At 38.9% G+C, this 24,759-nt stretch overlaps 1 protein-coding gene across 1 annotated transcript; it reads left to right on the forward strand.

Moving 5' to 3' along the window:
- The first annotated feature begins 1,534 nt into the window (after positions 1 to 1,534).
- RSPH3 (radial spoke head 3) lies at positions 1,535 to 14,148 on the forward strand. The gene is made up of 8 exons (XM_067466863.1): positions 1,535 to 1,800; positions 3,009 to 3,096; positions 3,862 to 4,003; positions 4,665 to 4,810; positions 7,466 to 7,669; positions 9,517 to 9,679; positions 11,576 to 11,662; positions 14,120 to 14,148. Exons 1-8 carry the CDS (start codon positions 1,676 to 1,678, stop codon positions 14,146 to 14,148), a joined length of 984 nt encoding a protein of 327 aa, XP_067322964.1. The 5' UTR covers positions 1,535 to 1,675.
- The last annotated feature ends 10,611 nt before the right edge of the window (positions 14,149 to 24,759 follow it).

The following is a 24,759-nucleotide window of genomic DNA, read 5'->3' on the forward strand; positions in this document are numbered from 1 at the left end:
GACAACTTTTTCTAGCAGTAATATTGTTTGGCAACATGTACTCTGTAAAATGTTGATGGGCATGTAGTCATCAATTTGGCTACGGGAACCCTGTTAGGAAGTCATAAAAGCAACTGCACGCTCCAACTCCTGCTTCACGCAAGCAAGTCAGGGGGAAATTATATAGAGATGCTAATAAAGATTACAGTGACATCTTGTGGTGGAATCCTCAGTAGTTATTCTAACAAAATTTATGATATAGTCTGACTCTGTGCCATCTGCCCTTTATATCATATATAGTTGACAATCAAATAATGACGTTGGCATTTGTGTGTTTTTCTGGCAACCATACATTTCCAATGAGAGAGCCAAAGTAATATTTGAAAAATTAAAACAGTGTTGGAGAGTAATCTTTGGCAACAACAGAAAGAAATGCATATTTTTAAAAGAGACTTCTCTTATAAACATTTTGTGAGCCAGTAAAGATGAGGAACACATGTACAGACATTGCTAGACCACAAATTTCATTATCCCAACACAAGCTAAACATTTCGCTAACTAAAATAACCATCATTTTTCTGTACTGTGGGCAATGTAACTTATGCATTTTGCTCTTGTACTTTAACTCTTAGTGCCATATTTGCACAAGTGGTAGTAGTAGTAGTAGTAATACTTCATTTATATTCTGCCCTTCTCCCTGTGAAGACTCAGAGCAGATTACAATATAAACAGATACCTGCAAACAAAATAAGACACACAAACACAAACAAAAGTGGAGACTTCTCCTTTCATTTCCGGCTTTGGAGGAGGTGATCATCTCTAGCTCTGGGGGAGGTACTGTTCTCCATTTCCAAGCCGAGGAACCTGCATTGTCACCTCCTGGTCGTGTGACAGGCATGACTTCTTGGAGCATCTTATATCTTTCCCGCCTAAGCGGTACCTATTTATCTACTCACATTTGCATGTTTTTGAACTACTAGGTTGGCAGGGACTGGGGCTAACAGTAGGAGCTCACTTGTCCCACTGATTCAAACGGCCAACCTTCTGGTCCGCAGTTTAGCAGCACAAGGGTTTAACCATGAGTTTTGTTCTGACCAGATTGAGAAAGTTGTTTCATTGGTTGAAAAATGTGAATTAAAAACTACTTTTTAAAAACTAAGACAATGCCTGTCTAGGAATCTTTAGGTCTTCTAGCACAACTCCATGGTAAATTTCCAGCAGAAGTTAACTACAGAATCAAACTAGAAGATCTAGAGATTCCTAGAGAGATTATGTTGATCAAATCTGCAAATATTAAACCTGGAAAAGTGGGGGTATGTTGTAAATAATGGTTTGAATGACATGGTTTCCATGCCTGTCTCAGGCATCAAAGTGGCTTACACCAACCTGATTTGAAGACCAATGGTTGTTTTTCTGCATTAGGTACTAAATGTCTTTTGTTGTCACTGCAATTTACTGGAGTCAATTAAGGCATGTTTGAAAAGGGAATCTTTGCTAGCTTTGCATAGAATTTTCAGGCTTAAGAATATGGATAGAGTTCAATCTGTGCAAAAGAACTGGTCAGCCCAGAATCCGTTTATCTTGGCAACAAGATAGAATTCCAGAACACATAGCAACTGTTGACAGAGAGGATTGTTCTTCAATGCCACAGAGACTTTGCTAAGTCTATTGGAACCCAACGTGGCTAAGATCCAACATGACCTCAATTATTCTCAGCCAAGAAGGTCCTCCTGACCCTACTACCACATACTCTTACAGCAGTCGACCCAAAGTTGTGCCCATCAGAAAACGGTACCGAGCATCCACATTAGCCAAAGAGAGGTGAGTTGTGATGCCCAATTGTTTTCAATACTCATTGACTTTGCTTGGGCCAGCCCACACCAAATGACCTCTTCTAGTTTTTCCCTCCTGCCCTATCCTTTGGTCTGTTTTTGTTTTTCATAGAATCAGAAAGTTGGAAGAGGCCACAAGGGCCACCCAGTCCAACTCCATGCCATGCAGGAACACCAGGCTAAGCACTCCCAACAGTGGACTATCCAGCTTCTGTTTACAAACTTCCAGAGATGTGGCCATAGTGGCTGGTATATTCTAGCAGTTGCCATGCCAAAAGATTTTGTCATTTCTTGCTCCGCTGAAAATACAGGTTACCAAAGGCTCCCCTTCTTGCAACATTTCACTTGGCTTTTGTACATAAGTTGTCCTTGATATTGGGGTACATCTAGACATGTCATAAAGCAAGAAGGAAGATTTTCATAAGGAAATGACTGGCAAGTCTAGTTGGGACTACCAATAAAATTTAGATATTCTTGATAAATAAGCCCCTTTAGAAAAGGTTGCCTGAAAATTCTCCTCTTGAAACAGAATCTTAAAAGGTGGCAAATAAAGCAATAACTAACAATTTTTCTACTATCCAATAGGATGGAGGTGTGTTAAATCCATTCATCCTGGGGTTGTGCTTCCTTACAGTTATTAAAGAAAACATCTATGGAAAAGGGAGTGAGCAAACATTCATTTCTTCTTTACTTTTCAGAGTAAAGTGCATTTATCTAGCGAATAGCCTTCATGTGTTTGTGTGTGTTATACATCTCACAGGGCAAACCTGGTGAAGCTAGAGCCATTGTACAGCCCTCATGTGACTACTAACCATTTTCTTGCCACTGAAAGACATGTCGTTGAGGGCTCAACATACTCGGCAGAAAATTGGTGTATTTTTGTACACAACAAAATAGGATTTTCCACACAATAACACTGAAATGTACTGTTTCCTGCACAAGGAATGCTGTTTCTTATACAGAAAATGCACTAGTTCGAAATTTCATACAACATTCATATTTTTGCACAGAAAATGAAATTTATAACTTCCCATGTTCTGTTATCAGTAAGCATAGAAGCTGTTCTCTATTGAGCAGCCTGGTAATATTCAGAGTATTCAGTTATGTTTTCTTTTTTTGTTGGGTGTCTTTAATAAAACATGATAAATAGCATTTTGAATTCTACTGTTTCCTTCCCTTTAATTTTATGTATTATAGCGAAGAAGGCTCTGTTCGCTATGGGAACCTCATGTATGACCGCAGAGTGGTTCGAGGCAACACATACTCAATTCCTACATTACCTTGGGTGAGTTTTTCCTCCTCATATTCCTGTCTTTTTTAAATATAAGAAAACAAAAAAACCACACTGGCTAACATCTATGTTGGTGCCTTAAATGTTAGCCCTTTATCTGGGTATATTTGACCTGCCGATTCCAAAAATGGCACCTGTTTTCCTTATCAACTCTATTTTTGAGATACAGAATATATACCATCTACCAATCACCATCTGTTCACTCATAGAAAATTATAACTATATTTAAGAAACTAGAGCTGATGCGGTCTAGCCAATGCGATTCTCTTAATCAGTGCCCCAAATAACATCAAGAACAGGCCTAAAAACAAGACACCAAGAATATTTTTGTTGTTGTTGGAATGTGTACTCAATGGGAATAATTGTTACACACCTTTATGTTGATTCCAATTTATGGCAGACCTCTCACAGGGCTTTCTTGACATGGTTTATTCCAAAGACATTTGCCATTTTCTCCTCCTAAGGCCAAGAGAGTATGACTTGCCCAAGATCACCTAGCAGGTTTCCATGGCTGAGTGGCAAGTTGAACCTTGGTCTCCTGAAGTTTTGTTCGCAACAGTGAAACCATCACACCTTTCTGACTACTTTTGAAGTACTTTTATATTGTGGAAACATTTTGTAAGTTGTGTTCTGGGCCTCTAGGACCCATAAAGTGGGACATGTGTGATTTTAAAAATCCCAAATAGTTTTTCACACCTTTATCATGTAGATTGGAATATCACTTCAAATTAGCAGGGGAATTTCTCTCCCACTTTCCAGAGTCCTGAACCAGATCCTGCTGAGATTCAGAGGCGACGAGAAGCTCACAGGAAAATGCTTGCTAGAAGGCGAATAAAGGAAGAGAGTGAAGTACATGCTCCAGTAATTGAAGACGCTGGAAATCGTGTCGATGTGCAGACAGGTAGAGCACCAAAAACATATGTGAATGGTTCATTTCTAAATAAATAAATGATGAAATCCCTGCCTCATGATCAGTGCAGATTAAACGGAGAGGCTCCTATTGTTGAGAAGCAATGTAAACATGCAAAGATGTTGAAAAGAATAAATGAAAAGAATATTGCACAGACAAGAAATCATTGCTTAGATCAGTGGTTCTCAACCTGGAGTCCCCAGATGTTTTTGGCCAGTTTACCAGCTGTTAGAATTTCTGGAAGTTGAAGGCCAAAAAAATCTGGGGACCCCAGGTTGAGAACCACTGGTTTAGATTTTAGCTTTTCAACTAAAATATAATTTTTAAAGTATGGAGCCAGAATCCAGTTGAGGACTTATGAATACATGAGCAATATAGATATGTTGCTGTGCAATGAATCTCATCTCAGTTCCTTCAATCTCCACTGCTGTCACTGACTGCAATTGCAACCACCATTGCAATCAATGGGGATCTGTTCCCTCGGCAATTGGGGGGCAGCTAACTGATGTTCCCTTCAGCGGTATGACACACAGATGAAGAAACCAGTCAACTCTTGTAACTGTTACCAGTTAACTCTTGTAACTGTCCAGCAGGATTCCAGCTATACCTTTCATTAATCCACTAACCATTCCTCAATGTGTCATTATTGCAGAACTATACCTGGAAGAAATTGCAGACCGCATCATTGAAACGGACATAGAGTGTCAAACAGATGCTTTTCTGATCAGAGCACCCAGCCCTCTTTTCATCCCATTGAAGACTGGGGCTGATGTAGCCACACAAATCGAAGAAGGAGAGGTGTGTAAGATTAGAATATTGAATTACATTCAGATAGCCAAACTCTTCTCCCTGCATATTTTGCTCTCTTAGATACTCCTAGAAGTTCAGACATTTATAAATGTCCTGTAATCATTACATCATAGCCTTGAGTCACTACTGGATGAATCAAATAGCACGCGAGACAGTTTGGTTGCATCATGTATAGGTCTGAGATAACTCAGTTTAGAGGACTGTCAGGCCTTTCTAGTTGGAGAAACATATTTCAGCAGTGTTTGCAGGAGGATATTTGACTTTGTTTTTGGCTCTGAAGTCTCAGCAGTCATTTCCACCCATTCCCAGCTGTCACCAGACCCAACTAAAGGTCTTTATATGCATTTCAATTATGCAATGTTACTGTGCAATGGTGAGAAGATGGGACTGGAGGAAGAACTGATGTGGACATGCACTTAGGCCCACTGTGCCATTTGGAACAAGGCAGGAAAAAAATCCCAATATATTTGTAGTGAGCCTTCCATAACCCTCGGCAGCAGCATAAGGCCACCAGATGTGTGGGGGTGTAATGGAAGTAGGGAAGGCTGTGTGGGATGTAAAGCATAGTAAAAATGGTGGCATCTGGAGCAGCTAATGAGTACATTTGCTACTTCCAAGGGTGTCACAATTGTTTTTCTTCCTGGCCATGGGATGCCATGCTACCTGATTAGCTGGCTTTTACCTGAATTCTGGGCCAAATTTGCTTTTCACAAGACGTTTTCCCAAAGGCTCATACTTCAGTTTGTTCTTTGGTGATTCCAAGACAATGTCTTAATGACAATTATTGTATGCCAAGTGATGGTATCATGTCCCTATAGCAGACATCACAAGCTAAGCTAGAATTTCCCTCTATGTCATCTGTAGTGTCATTAGGCACAGTAAAGCAACCACATCAGGCATCAAATGATGGGCATCAACTACAGCCAGCCCTGTCTAACCACATGGCATGCTCTGATTCTGGGTTGCATTTTAGATGTGGTGGAGAAAATCCTATCCTATAATCAATACTGATATAACATTTATCACTCATTCCAGTTATTTCATGAACATGGAATGGGCAAAAGGCATCATCTTGCATTTTACCTCTTTTGTATATGGATGTTGAATCATCATGTCATGATCTAATCCAGGGTTGCCTCATGAGAAATTTCATTGTCAGACAGCACTGGCTTTCTTTCTACCCAGTTCTTGTTTCATGTTCAGGGAAAAACACATTTTCTATATCTGAACAATTCAAATGAAGCATCATATAGTTTTAAAAAACCTAAAATAATTATAGAATTAGACTTACTTACTTAGGCAATCCCTTGTAGGCCAGGGATGATGGTCCTCCAAGTATAGTGTCTGGATCCATAGGTGGCCGTGGAGCCCTATTCTTGATCTGCATGTTCTCCTGCAGTGAGGACATCAGTTTCCAGGTGGAAGACTGTCCCGGTCAGGGTTGGCTTGACACACCTTCCTCTTGGCACATTTCTCCCTTTTGCCCTCCATTAATGCTTCTTCGAATTCAGCAGCACTGCTTGTCACAGCTGACCTCCAGTTAGAATGCTCAAGGACCAGGGCTTCCCAGTTCTCAGTGTCTATAGAATTAGAAGGACTTAAACAAAACAAAAAATTAAATGGACACAATATAATTTAGAAATAGAATAACAGAAGATTGTTACAGAATACTGCAAAATAATAATTCATATAGCATTTATCTAACACTTCTACTGTATATATATTATTTGAGCTATCCTTCCAACAAAAACTTGAAAGTAATGTACTACATCTGGCAATAAGTGTTACATTTTGAAATAGTAATGCTCTCACTCTTGTTACATTAAAAAAGTATGGTAGCAGCTACTGCTAGCAGTTTACTCTGGTTGTAACAAGTAATTTGGGAGCTTGTTTCCAAAAGGTACCAGATTAAAAAGAAAAAGAAAAATGAGTTACAGGTGGCAGCACATTTTGGATAGAAGAATAATATTATGTATAGATTAAAATAACCAAAATATACCAAATCACTTCAGTACAGAACTTGGAAAATCACATTTTATAGCTAAATGTATCAAATCCAGTTGTTTCATGCCAAAACGTATCAATTTACAATTTGTTTCCAAAAGGTACCAAATCCAAATTTATTTCTTGAATAATTCCATAATAAAGACTGGAATATCTTTGTGACACATGTAAAGATGATGTCTGGCATGGAAAGAATATATGAGCAAAGGATGAGCAAGGTCATTCTGATTGCATATCCTCAGCACTTTTTTCTGATTCCTATAAAATTGGTTCAGATGGGTTTGGTACTTTCTGGAAACAATTCCATAACTGTATTATTTACTTCTAAGACTTTGCTTTTAGAAGCTAAATTGGTGATGTTTCGACTATTTACATCATTTTAAGTATATATTTTAAATAACTAAAAAATAGCCACATATTAATTCATTGGTAATGAAATAGACCACAAGCCAAACTTTTAATAGTTTTGAAAATGTTATCCCAATCCCTGACTTGTTATTTATAATAACCCCAATGTTATCAGCAAAAGGTTTATCTGTCATCCCATCTCATTTCGAAAAATAAAAGTCTTCTGCTCCACATCAGAAAACAAGATGCCAACTGCAGAGGGCCTAAACATCATCTGTTTTATCTTTTCAGCTCTTTGACTTTGACGTTGAAGTCAAACCAATACTTGAAGTTTTGGTTGGAAAAACCATAGAGCAAGCTTTGATAGAAGTCTCAGAAGAAGAGGACCTGGCCAATCTTCAGGCACACCAGTATGCCTTTCAGGAACTCCGCAATGCAGAGATCGCTGAAATGCAGCGCCTTGAAGAGCAAGAGAAAAGACGCAAGGAAGAAAAGGTATAGCTAGGCACCTGTCTATTGACAAAATATTCCTAGGTGAATCCTCCCAACAAAGGATTCCCCCAGGTAGGAAGCAGCCAGGCTTTGGAGCTGTGAGGCTATTCAATGTTAATCAAGGTGGCCAATTGCAACTTTCACTCTTGCCTCTAACAGACAAGAGTTCTTTCTCCCACCCTAGACATTCCACAGATATATAAACATCACTCGCCTAGTTTCCAACAGACCTTGCAGCCTCTGGGGATGCCTGCCATAGATGTGGGAGAAACATCAGGAGAGAATGTTTCTGGAACATGGCCATACAGCTCGGAAAACTCACAGCAACCCAGCAATTCCGGCCATGAAAGTCTTCAACAACAACCCATTATTCCAGCTGTAATTCAAAGTGTTACAAAGCTGCTCCAAATTCCCACTTTTAGCACCAAATCTATTTGTAATACACCACACTGATATTATATTGATGGCCATTCATTTCTCCTTCCCACATTCAGATGAGAAGCACATTTTTCTCTTCTTAGTGTAACCCCACCCCACCCCCAGCTGAGCCTAGCCATGAATGAGACCAGTGGTGAGGGGATAGTGAGCCTTCACCACAAAAAAGGCAAAAGAGTGCTTTTGTCCTCTCATTGTGGATATGTGATTTTTAAGATAAGGCAAAAGAGGTACTTTGTCAATGAGGAGGAATCGTTGTCTAGGATGGGCACAGTGTGGAATGAAGTGCTATACAGTAGGCCTCCATATACACAAGTTCTATACTTATAGATTCAACCAACCACAGCTCGAAAATATTCTGGAGGGAAAATGCAAATTACAAATGCGTTTTGCTGTCCTATGAACACTATGCTGATGTGTTGGCATACCCTGCTGCAGCCTCCCAGTATTTCACAGCTCCTCAGTCTCTCTCTGGAAGCATTTGAGTTGTTTATTATTTAATACAAGTGTATTTTTACAATGCCACTGTATATATGGAACTTGAGCACCAATAGTTTTAGCTACCCAGGGGGATCCTGGAACCAAACATTGGGTGGGGGGGGGGGTCACAATCACTTCACAAACCAAACATCATCCAAAATAAATCACAAAATCATTTTGTTGAATTTTAATTGATCCTAATAAAAGCAGTCCCTACATGTGCTTTAACACTTATGTTTTTCCACGAAGAAGTGGATCTGGAGCTTTGTTTAGAAGTCCAACATATGAATAGCATTGAAGTCATATCTAGTTTCATCCATTTTGAAAATGAAGAGCTGCAAAAATACAAAACAAAGGTAGCAACATGGAAAGCATGGGTGGAGGGACGGGAAGACATACTAGGGGTGATGCTGTACTCCTCTCCTGGCCCTCTAGAAACAATTATTGCTCATCGCAGGTTACTAAGATACCACTTCATGATGAATGTCCCATGTCACTCTCACACATGTCAAGAAGAGACAGCTTTGGCATTAACAAAAGAGGAATTCTTGACCAAACATGGTAGGATCAAACACCAAAATCAGTGCCAGTCTGTATATATTTTTTGCTTAATCAAAGAAATTAAATAATTGGTTTGAGGATGTCATCTCCAAAGACACCGTGAAGTTCTCAGCAGCTTTCTTTTTTGTATACATATTTTTCAGACTTACTTGATTGCCCTCAAATATTTCTTTAAATATCACACAGACTGAGATGTGATCTGATTTCATAGCTAATTCATAATAATGAATTACAAAGGAATTATTTGTAATTCCTTTCTCTTAATTCAAAATCCTCTTTGTGGTTTTAAAGACTCCCAGCTTCTTTTTGTGGACAATGGGGAAATGTCTACCTATCTCGCCAATGTGACAGTTGTCTTTCATTATTACTTAAAGCTTCGTCGTATGCGGCAGCAGTTGGAAGAGCAGAAAAAGCAGTCTGAGGTTGCGGAAAGAATTGCTGCTCGGATATTTGCTCTGCAGTACTTGGCAAACCTCATTCCTTCAGTCCTGACTAATCTTCAGAATAAGGGATTCTTCTACGATGACATCCAAAGAGGTATGTAACACACAAGTTTTTATCTACAGGTATTGAGACCTTTACTTTCCGCCCCCTCAATATCCCATATTGGAGACGGAGTCAAATGCTTCTTTTCAGTTGATGACATATAAAATAGAAAGGTCCTATGGGTTTTTTAAATAACGTATTTATCAGAGAGTTCAAAACCAAGCAGTGATCTATAGCTGATTTGCCTGTGTAAATCTAGGTTGTTCTTTTCACAAAATATTCTCCTTCTCCATCCAGTCAATTCATGTATTCCACAGACATTTTGTGCACAGCTTATTCATTGTAATACTGGAACTATTTTGCCAGATGATTTTGGGGATATGTCTCAGAGCCCTTCTATACTACCATATAAAATCCAGATGAACTGCTTTGAATTTGATTATATGGCAGTGTAGACTCATATAGTCCAGTTCAAAGCAGATAATGTGGATTTGATAATCTGGATTATATGACAGTGTAGAAGGGGCCTCAGAGATTTACTCTGTTACATCAGTGAATGTGATTTGAAACTGTTATATCTTTTGATATGTACTATACTTTTAAAAATAGCAATGGTAATTAGCTTGTTGCAAATAAAAGTTTACTTAACTCTAGACTTTATTATGAACTTTAAAGGAGATACTTAAACTGCTGGATCTATTTTAGGGGTAAGCTTCTGTACTTTGGATAACTCTGTATCTCTTGATGGGTTTATGCTGCTGTACTTTTGGGAGAGCTGACTTTGGAATAGAGGTTCGACATTCATCACAAAGATTTTCTGTTGAGCTTTGTTCCCTTCTTACATTTCTGGGTAGTAGGTTGGTCATTTCTTCATTCTTTCAGGAATATAGTGCTAAAGTGGAATGATATCTTAGCATCGTGACTGTATCAATTTTTAAATAAATGTACAAGACAGAGAACATGAATTTTGAGGGGAATTGCTGCATTTTTTATATGGAGGGAAACCACATCCATGCTAGAGTTTAACAACACCGCATGGAGGTTTTCTGCTGATCTTAGTTCCTTTATGAGATTTCCAATTGAAATTCTATCCCCTTTCTTTTGCAGTTATAATGCTCAAGTAGTACAGATTTATAACTTTAGTGTTATGACTATAAGGAAAATGTAAAAAAATTCAATACTTAAGACAGGAAACATGGATACGGGGGGAGGATCATAGGTGGAGATGCTGAATTCAGGGAAGGAATGCAGAGGAATGAAGGGAAGCAAAACACACATCTAAGTTTAGTCACATCTCAATTGGGAACAAAGAACAGCTGAAAATAAATGTTCAGATTGAGGATAGCACTAAAATTGATCACAAACCAGGGCCAAGACCACAGTACTGTACACTTGGGGCCTGACTGGATGCAAAAAGTGAAAACAACTATTAAAAACTGTGAAATCCTGAAACAGAAAGCCTCGACATTTATCAGAAGGAAACTTTAAGTACTAGGGCTCTCTGGTTGCTAATTCTGGATGTCACTTCCTAAATTACCAAGTGTCAGAACTTCATAGCATGTTGCCATAGCAGTTAAAATGAAACCATAGTGAGATAATTGTGCAATGTGGTAGAGTCCAAAGATTTGTTGGACGATTCAGCTGAAGCAGATGAATTAAAGAAAATGAGGGGTGGAATGATGTGCACTGTATTCCTATCCAGGATTGCTTGCGAGAAGCAGTCTCTTCGATTGGGTTTACTGCATAAGTGCTGAGGATTTATATTACTTATGGTCATACCTATAGTACTATGTATAGTGTGTACACATATAGAGAGAGGGGAGGAGAGGGAGAAAAAGAGAGGGAGATTCTTAAAGTGTTTTATTAGAAATTGGAATAATTTTCCGTAAAAAGTGACATGAATAAAAATATATATAACACATGTTTTGCTCTCTTGCATCATTACAGAGGTTGAGGAAGATTTCCTTCCATACCTGATGAACAATGTAGAACAAAGAATGGATAGTCGGCTTCTAGGAAGAATCATGACAGACTGTAAGTTAATAAGAATGAGATATCAAAGAATGTCATGTTCTCTTTTTGAAATTATTCCTGTAACAAGAGTTTGGAAAAGTAACATTTTAGGACTACAGTCTCCAGAATCCTCAAAACATCATGGACACTAGCCATAGCTACTGGGAGATTCATAGAATCAGAGAGTTGGAAGAGACCTTGTGGGCCATCCAGTCCAACCGCCTGCCAAGAAGCAAGAAGATCACATTCAAAGCACCCCCGACAGATGGTCATGAAGCCTCTGTTCTATTTAAGTCTCCAAAGAAGGAGCCTCCACCACACTCCAAGGCAGAGAGTTTCACTGCTGAACAGCGCACACAGCGAGATAGTTCTTCCTCATGTTCAGGTGGAATCTCCTTTCCTGTAGTTTGAAGCCACTGCTCCGCATCCTATTCCCCAGGGCAGCAGAAAACAAGCTTGCTCTCTCCTCCCTATGACTTCCCTTCACATATTTATATATGGCCATCACGTATCCTCTCAGCCTTCTCTTCTGCAGGCTAAAGATGCCCAGCTCTTTAAGCCGCTGCTCACAGGGCTTGTTCTCCAGAGCCTTGATCATTTTATTCACCCTCCTCTGGACATATTCGAGATTCTGGAAGCCATAACTTACAGAAGTAACTTTCCTAGAATTCGACTATAACATACAAAGTTGTCAGTAAGCACCATTGATTTTGTTGAGACACTGAGAAAAGTGCATTAAAAACTAACCACATAATAATTTCTGTGCTTTCATTTGGCTGTGCATCTTTTTGTAAACTTTTTGTAAACTTTTTGTAAACGAGTCGCCCTAGGGCTGAGAGTGGCGGTCAATAAGTGCAAATAATAAATAAATAATAAATAAATAAATAATAAACTGTAGTTGAATATTGTTTTTAGAAAGAGAACATGCAAATACCTTCATTTCTTAAATGCAGAAGAGGTGTTTTATTCTGATGAATTTATTTAAAATGCAACCCCTTCTTGCCCATTCTCTCTGTTAGATTACTGTCATGTACAGAGGGAAAAACCATTGCTTGTACAGTGATTACCATGTATTTTCATAGTCCCTTTACAAGTCCAGAAATGGCACTCAACATCCATCAAGTCACCTTTGTACAGTTCCATTGTACTGTATAACATTTCTGCAAACTTTTTCCAACCACTGGGTGTTAAGGAGTTCAATAAGCAGCCAATTATGCTGGTGGATTTAAAGAGTTTATATTTATTGTTTCTTTCTCCTATAAAGTAAAGGTTTCCCCTTGAAGTTAAGTCTAGTCATGTCTGACTCTAAGCCGCAGAGCCAGCATTGTCCATAGACACCTCCAAGATCAGGTAGCCAGCATGACTGTATGGAGTGTCGTTACCTTCCCACAGAAGCAGTACCTATTGATATACTCACATTTGCATGTTTTTGAACTGCTAGGTTGACAGAAGCTGGGGCTAACAGCGGGAGCTCACCCTGCTCTCCAAATTCGAATTGCCAACCTTTCAGTCAGCAAGTTCAGCAGCTAAGCGGTTTAACTCCCTGCATCACCAGGGAGCCCTCTTTCTCCTTCAACCCTACAGAAATAGCTATCAGCTTCTTTCACCTGTCATTTGTGTGGCAATTATTACCCATGCACATTCTATCAATTAAAAATCCCCAATTTGCTTGCAAAGGAGGCATGTTATGCATTAAAATGTAATCAAATACAACTTGCTTTGCTAGATGTAGCTTAGAAGAGACTATCTAACACAAAGTACTACTATTTCAGGTTTAATAAATGAGGTCGCTGGAAACAGGGTGGATGATTTTGCTAGTCAAGAGTTCGCACGGAAAGAGAAAAGCTGGCGGGAGAAACAATTTGCTGGATTCCACAGACCTAGTCACAGAAGACGCTCCAGTAATCCATAAACCAGGTTGTCTCAAGACCATTCCTTGCCCAGAAAATCAGGTAACAGACAAAAACAATTATCTCTCTCCAAAAAACATGCATTTTCAATCATGTATAATCACAAACCCATTGGAGGCATCACACTGTTTAAGCAGCAATTCTAACATGCTGGTATGAACATAAATGCCAAGTAGTCATAACATTTGCAGAGCAGTAAGGCTGGTTTGGAAGTGGTCATAGCTCTTTGTCAAATGGAATTGTACCCTTGCAAACTAGGTCTTCAAATTTGTAACCCCCCCCCCCCAAAATAACTATCCCATAATGTGCATGGTAGTGGATGCTATTGACAATGGACTCCTCCAGGTGAGGTGTGCATGTAAGGACGTTCTTGTATTTATTGATATCTTGAGGGGATTTTTTTAAAGAAATTTCAAAATGACGTTTCTGCTGTCCTGGATTATTTTCTGGCAATTCCTGGTCCCAACTTCAACTTTTTGTTCCAGTTCTCAAAAGGGTATCATTTTAATTCCAAGACATTTCAAAACAAAAGTGACTCTATCTCTTGTCCTATTTTATTTCCTTAAAGTTATCATTAAATTGGTACCTTTGCACTAAAGCACTGTAACTATTTTTTTTAAAGTAAAAGAAAGAAAGGAGAAGAAAATGTGCCCTTCAGACACCTCGCCAATGCATGTCCCCAGTTTCTAAAAACTCTTTGGAAGAGACATAACATATGTATTGTCGAAGGCTTTCATGGCCAGAATCACTGGGTTGTTGTAGGCTTTTCAGGCTATATGGCTATATTCTTCTAGAACATGTCCATATAGCCCGAAAAACCTACAACAACCCAGACATAGCATACATGCAAGATACTGTTACAAACACTTGCTCCTCCCCCCACCCAAAAAAAGATGCAAAAGTGAATGCAGAAGTGACAACAAACAAAACTCAGCAAGCTACTTTGCTAAAATTCATACTTCTATAGACTGGTTTGAAATTTTCCATGGCTGATTGACAGATTCTTTTTATATCTTTCTCTTTCCTTCTTCCTGCCTTCTTCTCAAACGCATGCACACAGCACATTATAGTCTTTTGCTGATGTGCAAAAAATGGAAAGTGATAGGATGAAAGCATACAAGCAAACAAATCTACATGGAATGTATGTCTGTGTGGACATACATTACACAACATACAAAGACACAGTGCCCTATTTAGGAGCCGGGCTGGCACAATGACACAGTCCCCTATATAGGAACTGCGGTGATTTAACCCTTGTGCTGGCTGAACTGAGACATGAGAGAAGCCTCCCACAGGATGGTAAAACATCCAACATTTGAGCATCCCCTGGGCAACGTCCTTGCAGACAGCCAGTTCTCTCACACCAGAAGCAACTTGCAATTTCTTAAGAAAACAAACGCTACTCGGATCTACACGCATTATTTGCTGATACATCACACAGTCCTAGACACTTGGGAAGTATCCGACATGTGATCAAATACAAATGCCAGCATAGTGATTTTGTTTGCTGCATACTACTCTTGTTATGCATAACAACAATAACAACAATAACAACAAAAACAACAACAACAACTTTATTCTTATACCCTTCCACCATCTCCCCGGAGGGACTTGGGGCAGCTTACATGGGGACCAAGCTGAACATAGGCGAAATTACAAAGTAAACTCAATTAAAAACATATACCAAATAAACACCATAATTAAAATTATTAAAAAACAAAAAAAATAAAAACATCAAAAATACATCAACCAACATCAACAAACATTACAACAAATAAGCATCACAAAACTAAAATTAAGTCAAATACACAATCAAAGCACTCCCAAAAGATGGCCAGCGCCTTAGAAAACGCAGGGCTATGCTACAAGAAACCACACTTTTTTAGACCAATCTGCAAGAACCATCTCAAAAATACACTAAAATAACCCCACTGATGTTCCAACGTGTGTTACCACTAGATGTCAGTGATACCATTAGAAACAAAAACCATTCAGCTATTAGTGAATTTCTTCTTCTTACACACAATGGCTGGCCAAAATACCCTGGTTGAAGTCATTAACAGCAGAGACCTACAATTATTCACTCAGTGGCAGCTGGAAGCCTCAGGGGCAGCGAGAGACAGGGAATCTGCTCCAGGTTCTAATCTAATCCAAATTTTAAGGAAACTATTGGGTTGTTCAGGTAAGGTTTAGACTAAAATCTGGAGTAGTCTCATCATCCCACTAACCTTGGAGCCACCAAATTCCACTTTGTGGACATATGCAAAGGTGGTGTCATAGAAAGCAATGATGGTACCATATTGCAGATTTATCTGAACTAAATTATGTTCAGTTGTCCTTCCAGCTTAGTGATAAGGCTAAGGATTGCATTGCTTAACTTCAGTTGTAGTCCACACAATACTGCCAAAATGACACTTTAGGTTATGTACGTTTCTTTCAAACAGTTGTTGTGATATACAAATTTGAGAGCTGGACGAGGACACTAGGACACCAGGGTACAAATTCCTGCTCAGCCAAGAAGGCCCCCTGGGTGACCTTGGGCAAGTCGCATTCTCTGCTCCTCAGAGGAAGGCAAAGGCAAACCCCCTCTGAATAAATATCATCAAGAAAACAGAGTTACTGTTAGAAATGCCTTGAAGGAACTCAAGAATAACATTTATTTCACAGTAATTCTAAACAACCTTTATAATCAAAATCAAGGTCAGACTCCATGCTAGAGTATAATTTGTGTAATTATCCCCCAAATCCTATGTCTGACCTTCACCTTTTGTGTTTAAAACCATTCTATCTGTCTAAATTGTTAGTCTTAAAATAATTTTTAAGGACTGTAGTCAATTTTTTTTTAAGTTTTCTGTGTTCTGTAAATGAGTTTACTTGTTGCACATCATCTCAGGAACTTTAGCAGATTGGCAGGGCTTTTTTTCATGTCAGGAGCAACTTGAGAAAGTCTGCAAGTCACTTCTGGTGTGAGAGAATTGGCCATCTGCAAGGACATTTCCCAGCGGACACCTGGATGTTTAACCATCCTTTGGGAGGCTTCTCTCATGTCCCCACATGAGAAGCTGGAGTTGACAGACAGGAGCTCACCCTGCTCCCCATATTCAAACCTCCAACCTTTCGGTCAACAGTCCTGCTGACATAAGGGTTTGGCCCATTGCATCACCGGGGGCTCCGATTGGCAGGTGAGACAAACAAATTAAATGGAAATCACAGCCTTCCCCTGCACACAGACACACACACACCATTTAGAGAATGAGTCTGCTTACTCAGCAGCTCATTCTGGACACTGTGAAATGACAGCAGATTGTTTGCTACTTGCTTTCTAGTGAATCTGTACTTTTTCATTGCTGTGTTTGTTACGACTATTTGCAGTCACAGGGAAGAGATACTTGTGAGATTTCATGGCTCAGTATGACATTAACTTAAGTTGGCATTGCATGCTATGTACTTTGACTTGGATGACTACTAGAGTCAGCAAAATGTCTTATGCTTGCCCAGATGGATTGGTAGGACTTCCTAGTAATCCAATAAAAAAGTTAAGCGAGAAGCTGTTATTGTTATATTGTTATATATATACCTAGCATTCTTCTTTCAATCAGGTGGCACTCCAGGCTACTTTCTATACTGGTGATTCCAAACCTTTATTCATCCACATTGTGGACTTTGGCTCCCAGAATTCCTCGATGTCAGTCAAGCTGGCTGAGGCTTCTGAGAATTGAAATCAACAATACTGTATCTAGTGCAGTGGTTACCAGCCTTTGGTCCTACAGTTGTTTTGGACTTCAGCTCCCAGAAATCCCAGCCAGTTTGCCAGCTGTTAGGAATTGTGGGAGCTGAAGTCCAAAAACTTGGAAGATCAAAGGTTGGGTTCCACTGATCGAGAGAAAGAAAGGTTGGGAACCACTGCTTTATACTGCCTCAAAAGCATAGTAGGTCTGCCTCCAATATACTGTAGCACTGGTAGTGTGATGGTGAACCATCAGCTTTATAAGTCAATGAAATCTTAGGGGCAATGTCTGGCACCTCCAGCTAGAAGTCCTTTGCCCTGGAAAGATCTTTACCTGAATTCCTGATCTTTACCTGCCAGTGGCAGTCAAGGCAAGCAGGAACAGGCTTCACAAAGTTAGTGACTTTTCTCGGGATCAATGAGGTGGAACATTCTCTTGCCATTCCTTCTTCCATGGCATCATTCATCTTGTTCAGAGAAACAGGATCACAATGAGTTAAAACCAATAGTGGATGACAAGGCAGCTTTATCAAGAAATGCACAATGGAAAACTGAATCACATGAACAAATCTCATTAAACGTTTTATAGATTTTAATCCATATATATATATATATATATATATATCTGGAGTGACTTGAGAAACTGCAAGTCACTTCTGGTGTGAGAGAATTGGCCATCCGCAAGGACATTGTCCAGGAGATCCCCGGATGTGTTTGATGTTTTACCATCCTTGTGGGAGTCTTCTCTCATGTCCCTGCATGGGGAGCTGAAGCTGACAGAGGGAGCTCAACCCGGATTTGAACCACTGACCTATTGGTCAGCAAACATGTCGGCACAAAGCTTTAACCCATTGCACCAACAGGGATTTTTAATGGTCCCCTATTTAATTCTATTTTAGTGTTTATATGTTTTAGATTTTTCAGTTGTATATTGTATTTCTTTTAATACTGCTTGTCATTTTGAGTCTCTTTTAAGAGATAAATATGATTATTATATATATGATTGTTATATATGAATAAATTAGTGTTTTCAGTTCTCTATAGCTTCTTAAAACTAGGGTTCTTGTCCAGTTATGACAGGGTATGGTGGAGGTGTAGAAGATACCCCTCACCCCTTTCAATTAAATCTCTATATTTTGAAGTGTTTCCATGTCTTTCTATCTATCTGCTACGAATTGACACACTTGGTCACCAATCTTGGTATATTATCCAACATGACAGAGCAAAAAATGTATTAAGCATTTTGGATTTCATCTGTCAACTACATATGGCACTAGTGCCCCATCTCATTATAAGTAATTTGAATTTTTTAAAAAAAAATGCTCTAAAATGTACAGTTTTGAACCAATTTTGATCTACTTTCATATTTAGACTTAGTTAGATTTTTTTGCAGTACACTGTTGTAACATTCTTATTCCATTTATTTAAGATTCTATGGAATTCTAGGGTTTGTAGTTTAGTGAGGATCAAATACTCTCTTGCTCAGATTTCTAAATCTCTCTGTCTAAACTGTAAAGGTTACCCCTGACATTAAGTTTAATCATGTCCAACTCTGGGGGGTGGTACTCATCTCCATCTCTAAGCCTAAGAGCCGGCGTTGTCCGTGGACAACTCCAAGGTCATGTGGCCAGCATGACTGCACAGAGATCCGTTACTTTCCTGCAGAAGCGGTACATATTGATCTACTCACATTTGCATGTTTTGGAACTGCTAGGTTGGTAGAAGCTGGGGCTAACAGCAGGAGCTCACCCTGCTCCCCTGATTTGAACTGCCAGCCTTTCGGTCAGCAAGTTCAGCATCTCACTGGTTTAACCCACTGCACCACCAGGGTCCCATCTATACTGTAAATCCCACAATTTCATAAGACCTGGCCATGGCAATTAAAGCAATTGATGGGCATCTCAAACATTTCCAAAAAGATTGGGACTAATCAGAAACTTTTGATTCTTTTCCCCCCAGAAAATTGCTGGATTTTCTAATTTGCAATGGAAAAAAATATTACGAGTTGCAGGTGCTGTCAATCAACCTTTAAATTATCATAGAATCATAGAATCAAAGAGTTGGAAGAGACCTCATGGGCCATCCAGTCCAATCCCCTGCCAAGAAGCAGGAATATTGCATTCAAATCACCCCTGACAGATGGCCATCCAGCCTCTGTTTAAAAGTTTAAAAGTTTAAATTAGCTCAAAGCTTGGCATTAATATGGTGTAAACCGCCTTGAGTCCCCCCTGGGGTGAGAAAGGCAGTATATAAATATACAAAATAAATAACTGAAATTGTCCACCTCCATTCAGGTAATGGCAAATCAATTTCCTAATGTCAGACACATGAGAGTCAGTGCAGATGTGTTTTCAAAGATTCTCTTTACATCAGAGCTGAATGGTGTAATGTATGCTAGGCGCAATGCAATAAATCGTATTCTAAAGAAGTCTGGGTGACTTTGGTTTGGCAGTTACACATTTTTAACAACATAAAATGAACACGAAAGCATAATCCGTGCCAAATTTGGGGTTTTCTTATTCTACATTTTGTGAATGAGTCACGCACTAGATGGATGTTATTCACTGTACTGTCTCATGTATGTCGTGCGTACCTATTGCTATGCCAACAATTCAAGCAGGACATTGCCATTTAAAAGAAGGCCGCTACATTCCACCAGAGCAAATCGGCTTAACCATTAACTGCGCATGAAAACAGCCCCACCTTGTCCAAGCCACTCACCTATTCTTCCTCCTTCCAGCTAAACAAACTGTAATTGTTAGTTAAGCCCTAGATCTAACACAAAGTCTGAAAAGAAAATATGGTGAAAAGTAATTACTACAGATTATGAATAAACTACAAACACAGAGTCAGAAGAAACCACAAGAGACATCCGTCCAACCCCGTCATGCAGCAATACAACTTAGCAATCCCACAACTCCCATCATCCCTGTTGTGCCAGCTAGGGCTGATGGAGGCTATAGTCTCACAAATATCTGGAAGGCTCCAGTCTAAGGCAGCTGTGGAAGTAGCGGAAGCTATTTTTCATCCCCACACCTGTTCTAATGCTCAGATATGACCCCAAGCAATTTTATACCATTTATAGATTGCTTTTCATTTTGGGGAGGAAGGATTAAACGTTTTGAGTGGGTTCAGGGGGCAAGATCATTACACATACATTTGCATTTTAGCCATGAGGGGATTGGGGAGCCCAGGTATTTATTTAGGGCAGTGGTTCACAATCTTTGGGTCTACAAGAGTTTTGAACTTCAACTCTCAGGAATCTCAGCCAGCTTACCAGCTGTTAGGAACTGTGGAAGCTGGAGTCCAAAATATCTGGAGGCCCAAAGGTTGGGAACCACTACTTTAAGGAAATTTGGGCATGCCTAAGATCACTTTTTTTCATTGTGTTTATTAAACTTCATTTCAACAAAAGAGTAGCAACACAACAGTGAAAACAAAAGAAAATATATGCATATAAATAAAAATAAAAACACAGATATGACTACTTATAAAATATTTTGAAAATAATAATAAAAAGGGGTCTTTGTGCTTTTCTACTAACAATGTACCTTTTAACAATATGGTAATTACCACTAACTTTATACGTTCTACATCCTCCAACTCCTGAATTGTGAGTGGAAGTTTATTTTCAAATCCAGAGATGTCATTAATATTCCCTCACTCCTTCAAATATATAAAAATACATTCCTGGCTTCCCAAAACTTGGCGATTAGTATTCCCTGTAGTAACCAATGGTCCATAAGAAAGGAGGTGGTCCATAAGAAAGGAAGATAAACGCTTTTGAATGTGGTATTGGAGGAAAATTCTGAGAGTGCCTTGGACTGTAAGAAGATAAAACCAGTCCATACTCCAGGACTGCTCACTGGAGGGACAAAGTACTTTGACCACATGATGATAAGACAGGAAAGCTTAGAGAAGACAATGATGCTGGGAAAATGGAAGGAAAAAGGAAGAGGGGCTGGCCAAGGGCAAGATGGATGGATGTTATCCTTGAAGTGACTGGCTTGACCTTGAAGGAGCTGGGGGTGGTGATGGCCAACAGGGAGCTCTGGCATGGGCTGGTCCATGAAGTCACGAAGAGTCAGAAGTGACTGAACGAATAAACAACAACAATTCCACCATATCAGCATTTTATTGATGACAACTTCTAAGCATCACAGCTGATTTATGAAAGCACAACAAATTTCCAAATGTGCCCATTGACCATAAAAAGTTAGTATCCCTGATATGCAACAGCCCTGCTCCACCATTTTGGACAGGCATTTATCCCAGAGCCAGGAATTGGATTTTGGGCATTTTATGCATGGTTTAGTCTAAATTGAAGAAATGGACAAATGAATTATTTTCAATGCACAACTTCATTGCCTACATCTTGTTTAGTCCGAGTTAGAGTAAACTCATTGAATCAGTTGCTGGTCTGACAAGATACAGACAAATGCAATATTACTGTTCTACAACCTCCCAAAATATAAACCCATGTATATGAAACCAAGATTCTGGCCAGTGTGATCAATACATTTTGGCTTTGGATTATTTTATTTTTTTTTAAAACAAACACAAGATGAACTTTTGTGTACTTCAAGACTCTTACTCAGCCTGACTATTACGTAATTTGTGATGAGGTGAAAAAAGAGCAGTCCCAAAATCATCTTTGCTAAATAGTAAAGTCAGAGAATATGAGGTTATAGTGAAGTCCCAAGATTGAAGCCAAGATCCTTTTTGAGTAATAGCCAAGAATAAATCCCCACCATGATATTGCCACTAGGCTTCGACTACAACAATTGCACAACCCAATATCCCAACAGCCAACAAGGCAAAGGGCTCCTGGTACCATCTAGCCAAACTTGTAGACCTGGGAAAAGGAACAGCCCTCATCCATCCAACCTTCAACCAAATACCCTCCAAGAAACAGCAGTAAGAGTTGTTGCTTTTCCCAGCTGTACGACTTCAGCCAGGTGGTGCTCAGGAGCCTCCTGACTGGCCATGAGGATGTGGATCTGGTGCTTCAAAGCTGAGGTTGCATGAGAGAAAAGTCATCATGCAAAGAGGTACTACATACCTCCTCCTCCTCCAACAACCGAAAACTACATGCACCAGCAAAACAGGAGGATATGCCCGTGTATGTCACCAACATGGTGGTTGTCAGAGTGTGCTGATCTGAAGAATCAGCTTGGGGTCTGCTGGTATGAGTTTTCACCTCAGAGGGGAAGGATACAGAGTCAACTGCGTGTATCTCCCTAAACTAGGAGTGGGCAAATATCAAGTGCAAAAGAGTCACATGGTCCCCGAGGAGAAGTTGGAGGGCAGCACACATCACTGTCACACAACTGTCTTTCTCCCAAAATGCCCTCTAGAGGAGCATGAGGGGTACTGTTTGATTGCTATTATTTATTTATTTTATTTCGGGTATTTCTACCCCTCCCTTCTCAAGCCCAGGGGGGGGGGGACTCAGGGCGGCTTACAGAGGCACAATTCAATGCCGGCATCATCATAAACAATAAAATAAAACATGAATAACAGCAATTAAACAATTAAAACATCAATTAAAACATCACTTCAATAAAACTATGCTAAACTATGCCTCTGGAGGCAAACCCTACTTGACCGTGGAAACCTTGGGGAAGTCATACAATATGGCAAATCTAAACCCCTATGAACAAGTTTTGCCAAAAAGAAAACCCTTTGATGGGCTTGTCTTTGGGTTGCCATGTGTCAAAAATAACTTTAAGGCACACAACAATAGGACACTAGAGGAGGGAGGAAGGTTGGCCAGTAATCCTCTTAACAATGAGTGATCACTGATCACCCAACAGCTGTACTAATATGTTTACTAACATATTACACATGCTATTAATCTGTTAAATAACCAATAACAAGTTGGGGATTTTCTTAAAACTATGTAATATCTGGGGATGATGGGGCCAAAGTTAATAAATTTGTGACACTGTATTAAATAAGAACTTATAAATATGGTATGTGTTGAAGCTTCACTGAAATCATTTGAGATTTAAAACTTTCTTTTAAAAAACATAGGATCATTCCATACTTTAATGTAATTTGCTTTTTTATGATTGACTCTTATTAGTGAAATTGTGTGAATCTGGATTTTAATTTTAATTTTTCATATTTGTATCTCTTGATGCTGCAATACTCAGAACCTTGTAGACATTTTATGTTCTTAGGTGAAGGAAACTATATACAGTAATAAATGTGACCTATAAATATCTATTTCTGTATTTCCACAGGAAATTGAATATAAACAAGAAAGTTTACTAGAATCATCTGAGAACATCTACTGAATTTCTTCTGGTGCAAATCATCCCTGGAGCAAGCAATAAACCAGATATTCCACATTTTCCAAAGTTTGCAATTATTGTGATTTTATTTAACTATTTATCTGATTTTGTTGTAATTTAAGTTAAACATAATATTTTCCTCTATTTGAAAAAAATTGAAAGTGTAATTAATACGACAAAATATACAAGAGAAACCTTAAATATACCTATTTATTGATATACTATTTCATTAAAACAATATAGTATATAGTTTGTTAAAATTGAATTTTATTGTCATTTTATTAATCAGACTGTATTTAATGCCCTAGTGAATCTTTTTGTATAGGATAGGGATACATATCCTATAACAAATAATTGAAGTATTAATATTACTCTTTGTTATCTGTTTCTGAAATAATTTAAATGTAGTACAGACAAAAATGAAATATTCTCCTCCTGAAAATGTTTGTCTTATTTTGTAAAATGCCTGTAGTTCTTCCTGGTCTATAATAAAATAGTTCTGCGAAATTAGCACGTTTACTGCTATTATTTATTTTGTGCTGATGTGTGGAGATGATGATGATGATTACCTCACTTTTTCTCAGAATTGTCATTCAAAGTTTATCACACTTTGAAAGCAAAACAATTTAAAACATACAAAAAGTAAATATTGAAATGCATTAAACTTGTACAAGTATGCAAGCAAATACATTCAAATACAATTCAAATAAATAAAAAGCTTTTAAAACCAATTCACATCAACTTGCAGTTTCTCAAGTCTCTCCTGACATGGAAAAAAAACTGCCCAAGGCAGGATTCCCTTCCCTGTTCCTTAAAAACTTTTTAAATGTTTTAAGAATGTATAAGTTTGCAGAGCACTGAGTCACAAGTCCATTTATATTGTTCTTTCCACAAAAGCTAGAGACTTGTGATGTTATAAGAAATGTGTGTCTTCTGTTTTCATCTTCCTGAGTTCAGTACAGTCATCCCTCCAGGTTTGCTGGAGTCAGGAGAACAGGACCCTTGTGAAAATGATTTTTTTTTTAAATCTGAGAGAACATTTGTCTTGGAATCTCATCCCACACAGTCTGAGCTCCTTTTCCATGTGCTTCAGAAACGGAGTCCCATGGAGGCCATCACATGAAATAAGGACACTTCCAGTGGGACTCCATACAACTCTGTTTCCACAGTGCATGGAAACAG

Source organism: Anolis sagrei, chromosome 1, assembly GCF_037176765.1.
Source record: "Anolis sagrei isolate rAnoSag1 chromosome 1, rAnoSag1.mat, whole genome shotgun sequence".
Classification (NCBI taxonomy): Eukaryota; Metazoa; Chordata; class Lepidosauria; order Squamata; family Dactyloidae; genus Anolis; species Anolis sagrei.

Coding starts and splice junctions, on each gene's coding strand:
- RSPH3 (XM_067466863.1), top strand. CDS start 1,676: ATGACCTCAATTATTCTCAGCCAAGAAGGTCCTCCTGACCCTACTACC. Junction 1,801..3,008: donor TCCACATTAGCCAAAGAGAG/GTGAGTTGTGAT, acceptor TATGTATTATAG/CGAAGAAGGCTCTGTTCGCT. Junction 4,004..4,664: donor TCGTGTCGATGTGCAGACAG/GTAGAGCACCAA, acceptor TCATTATTGCAG/AACTATACCTGGAAGAAATT.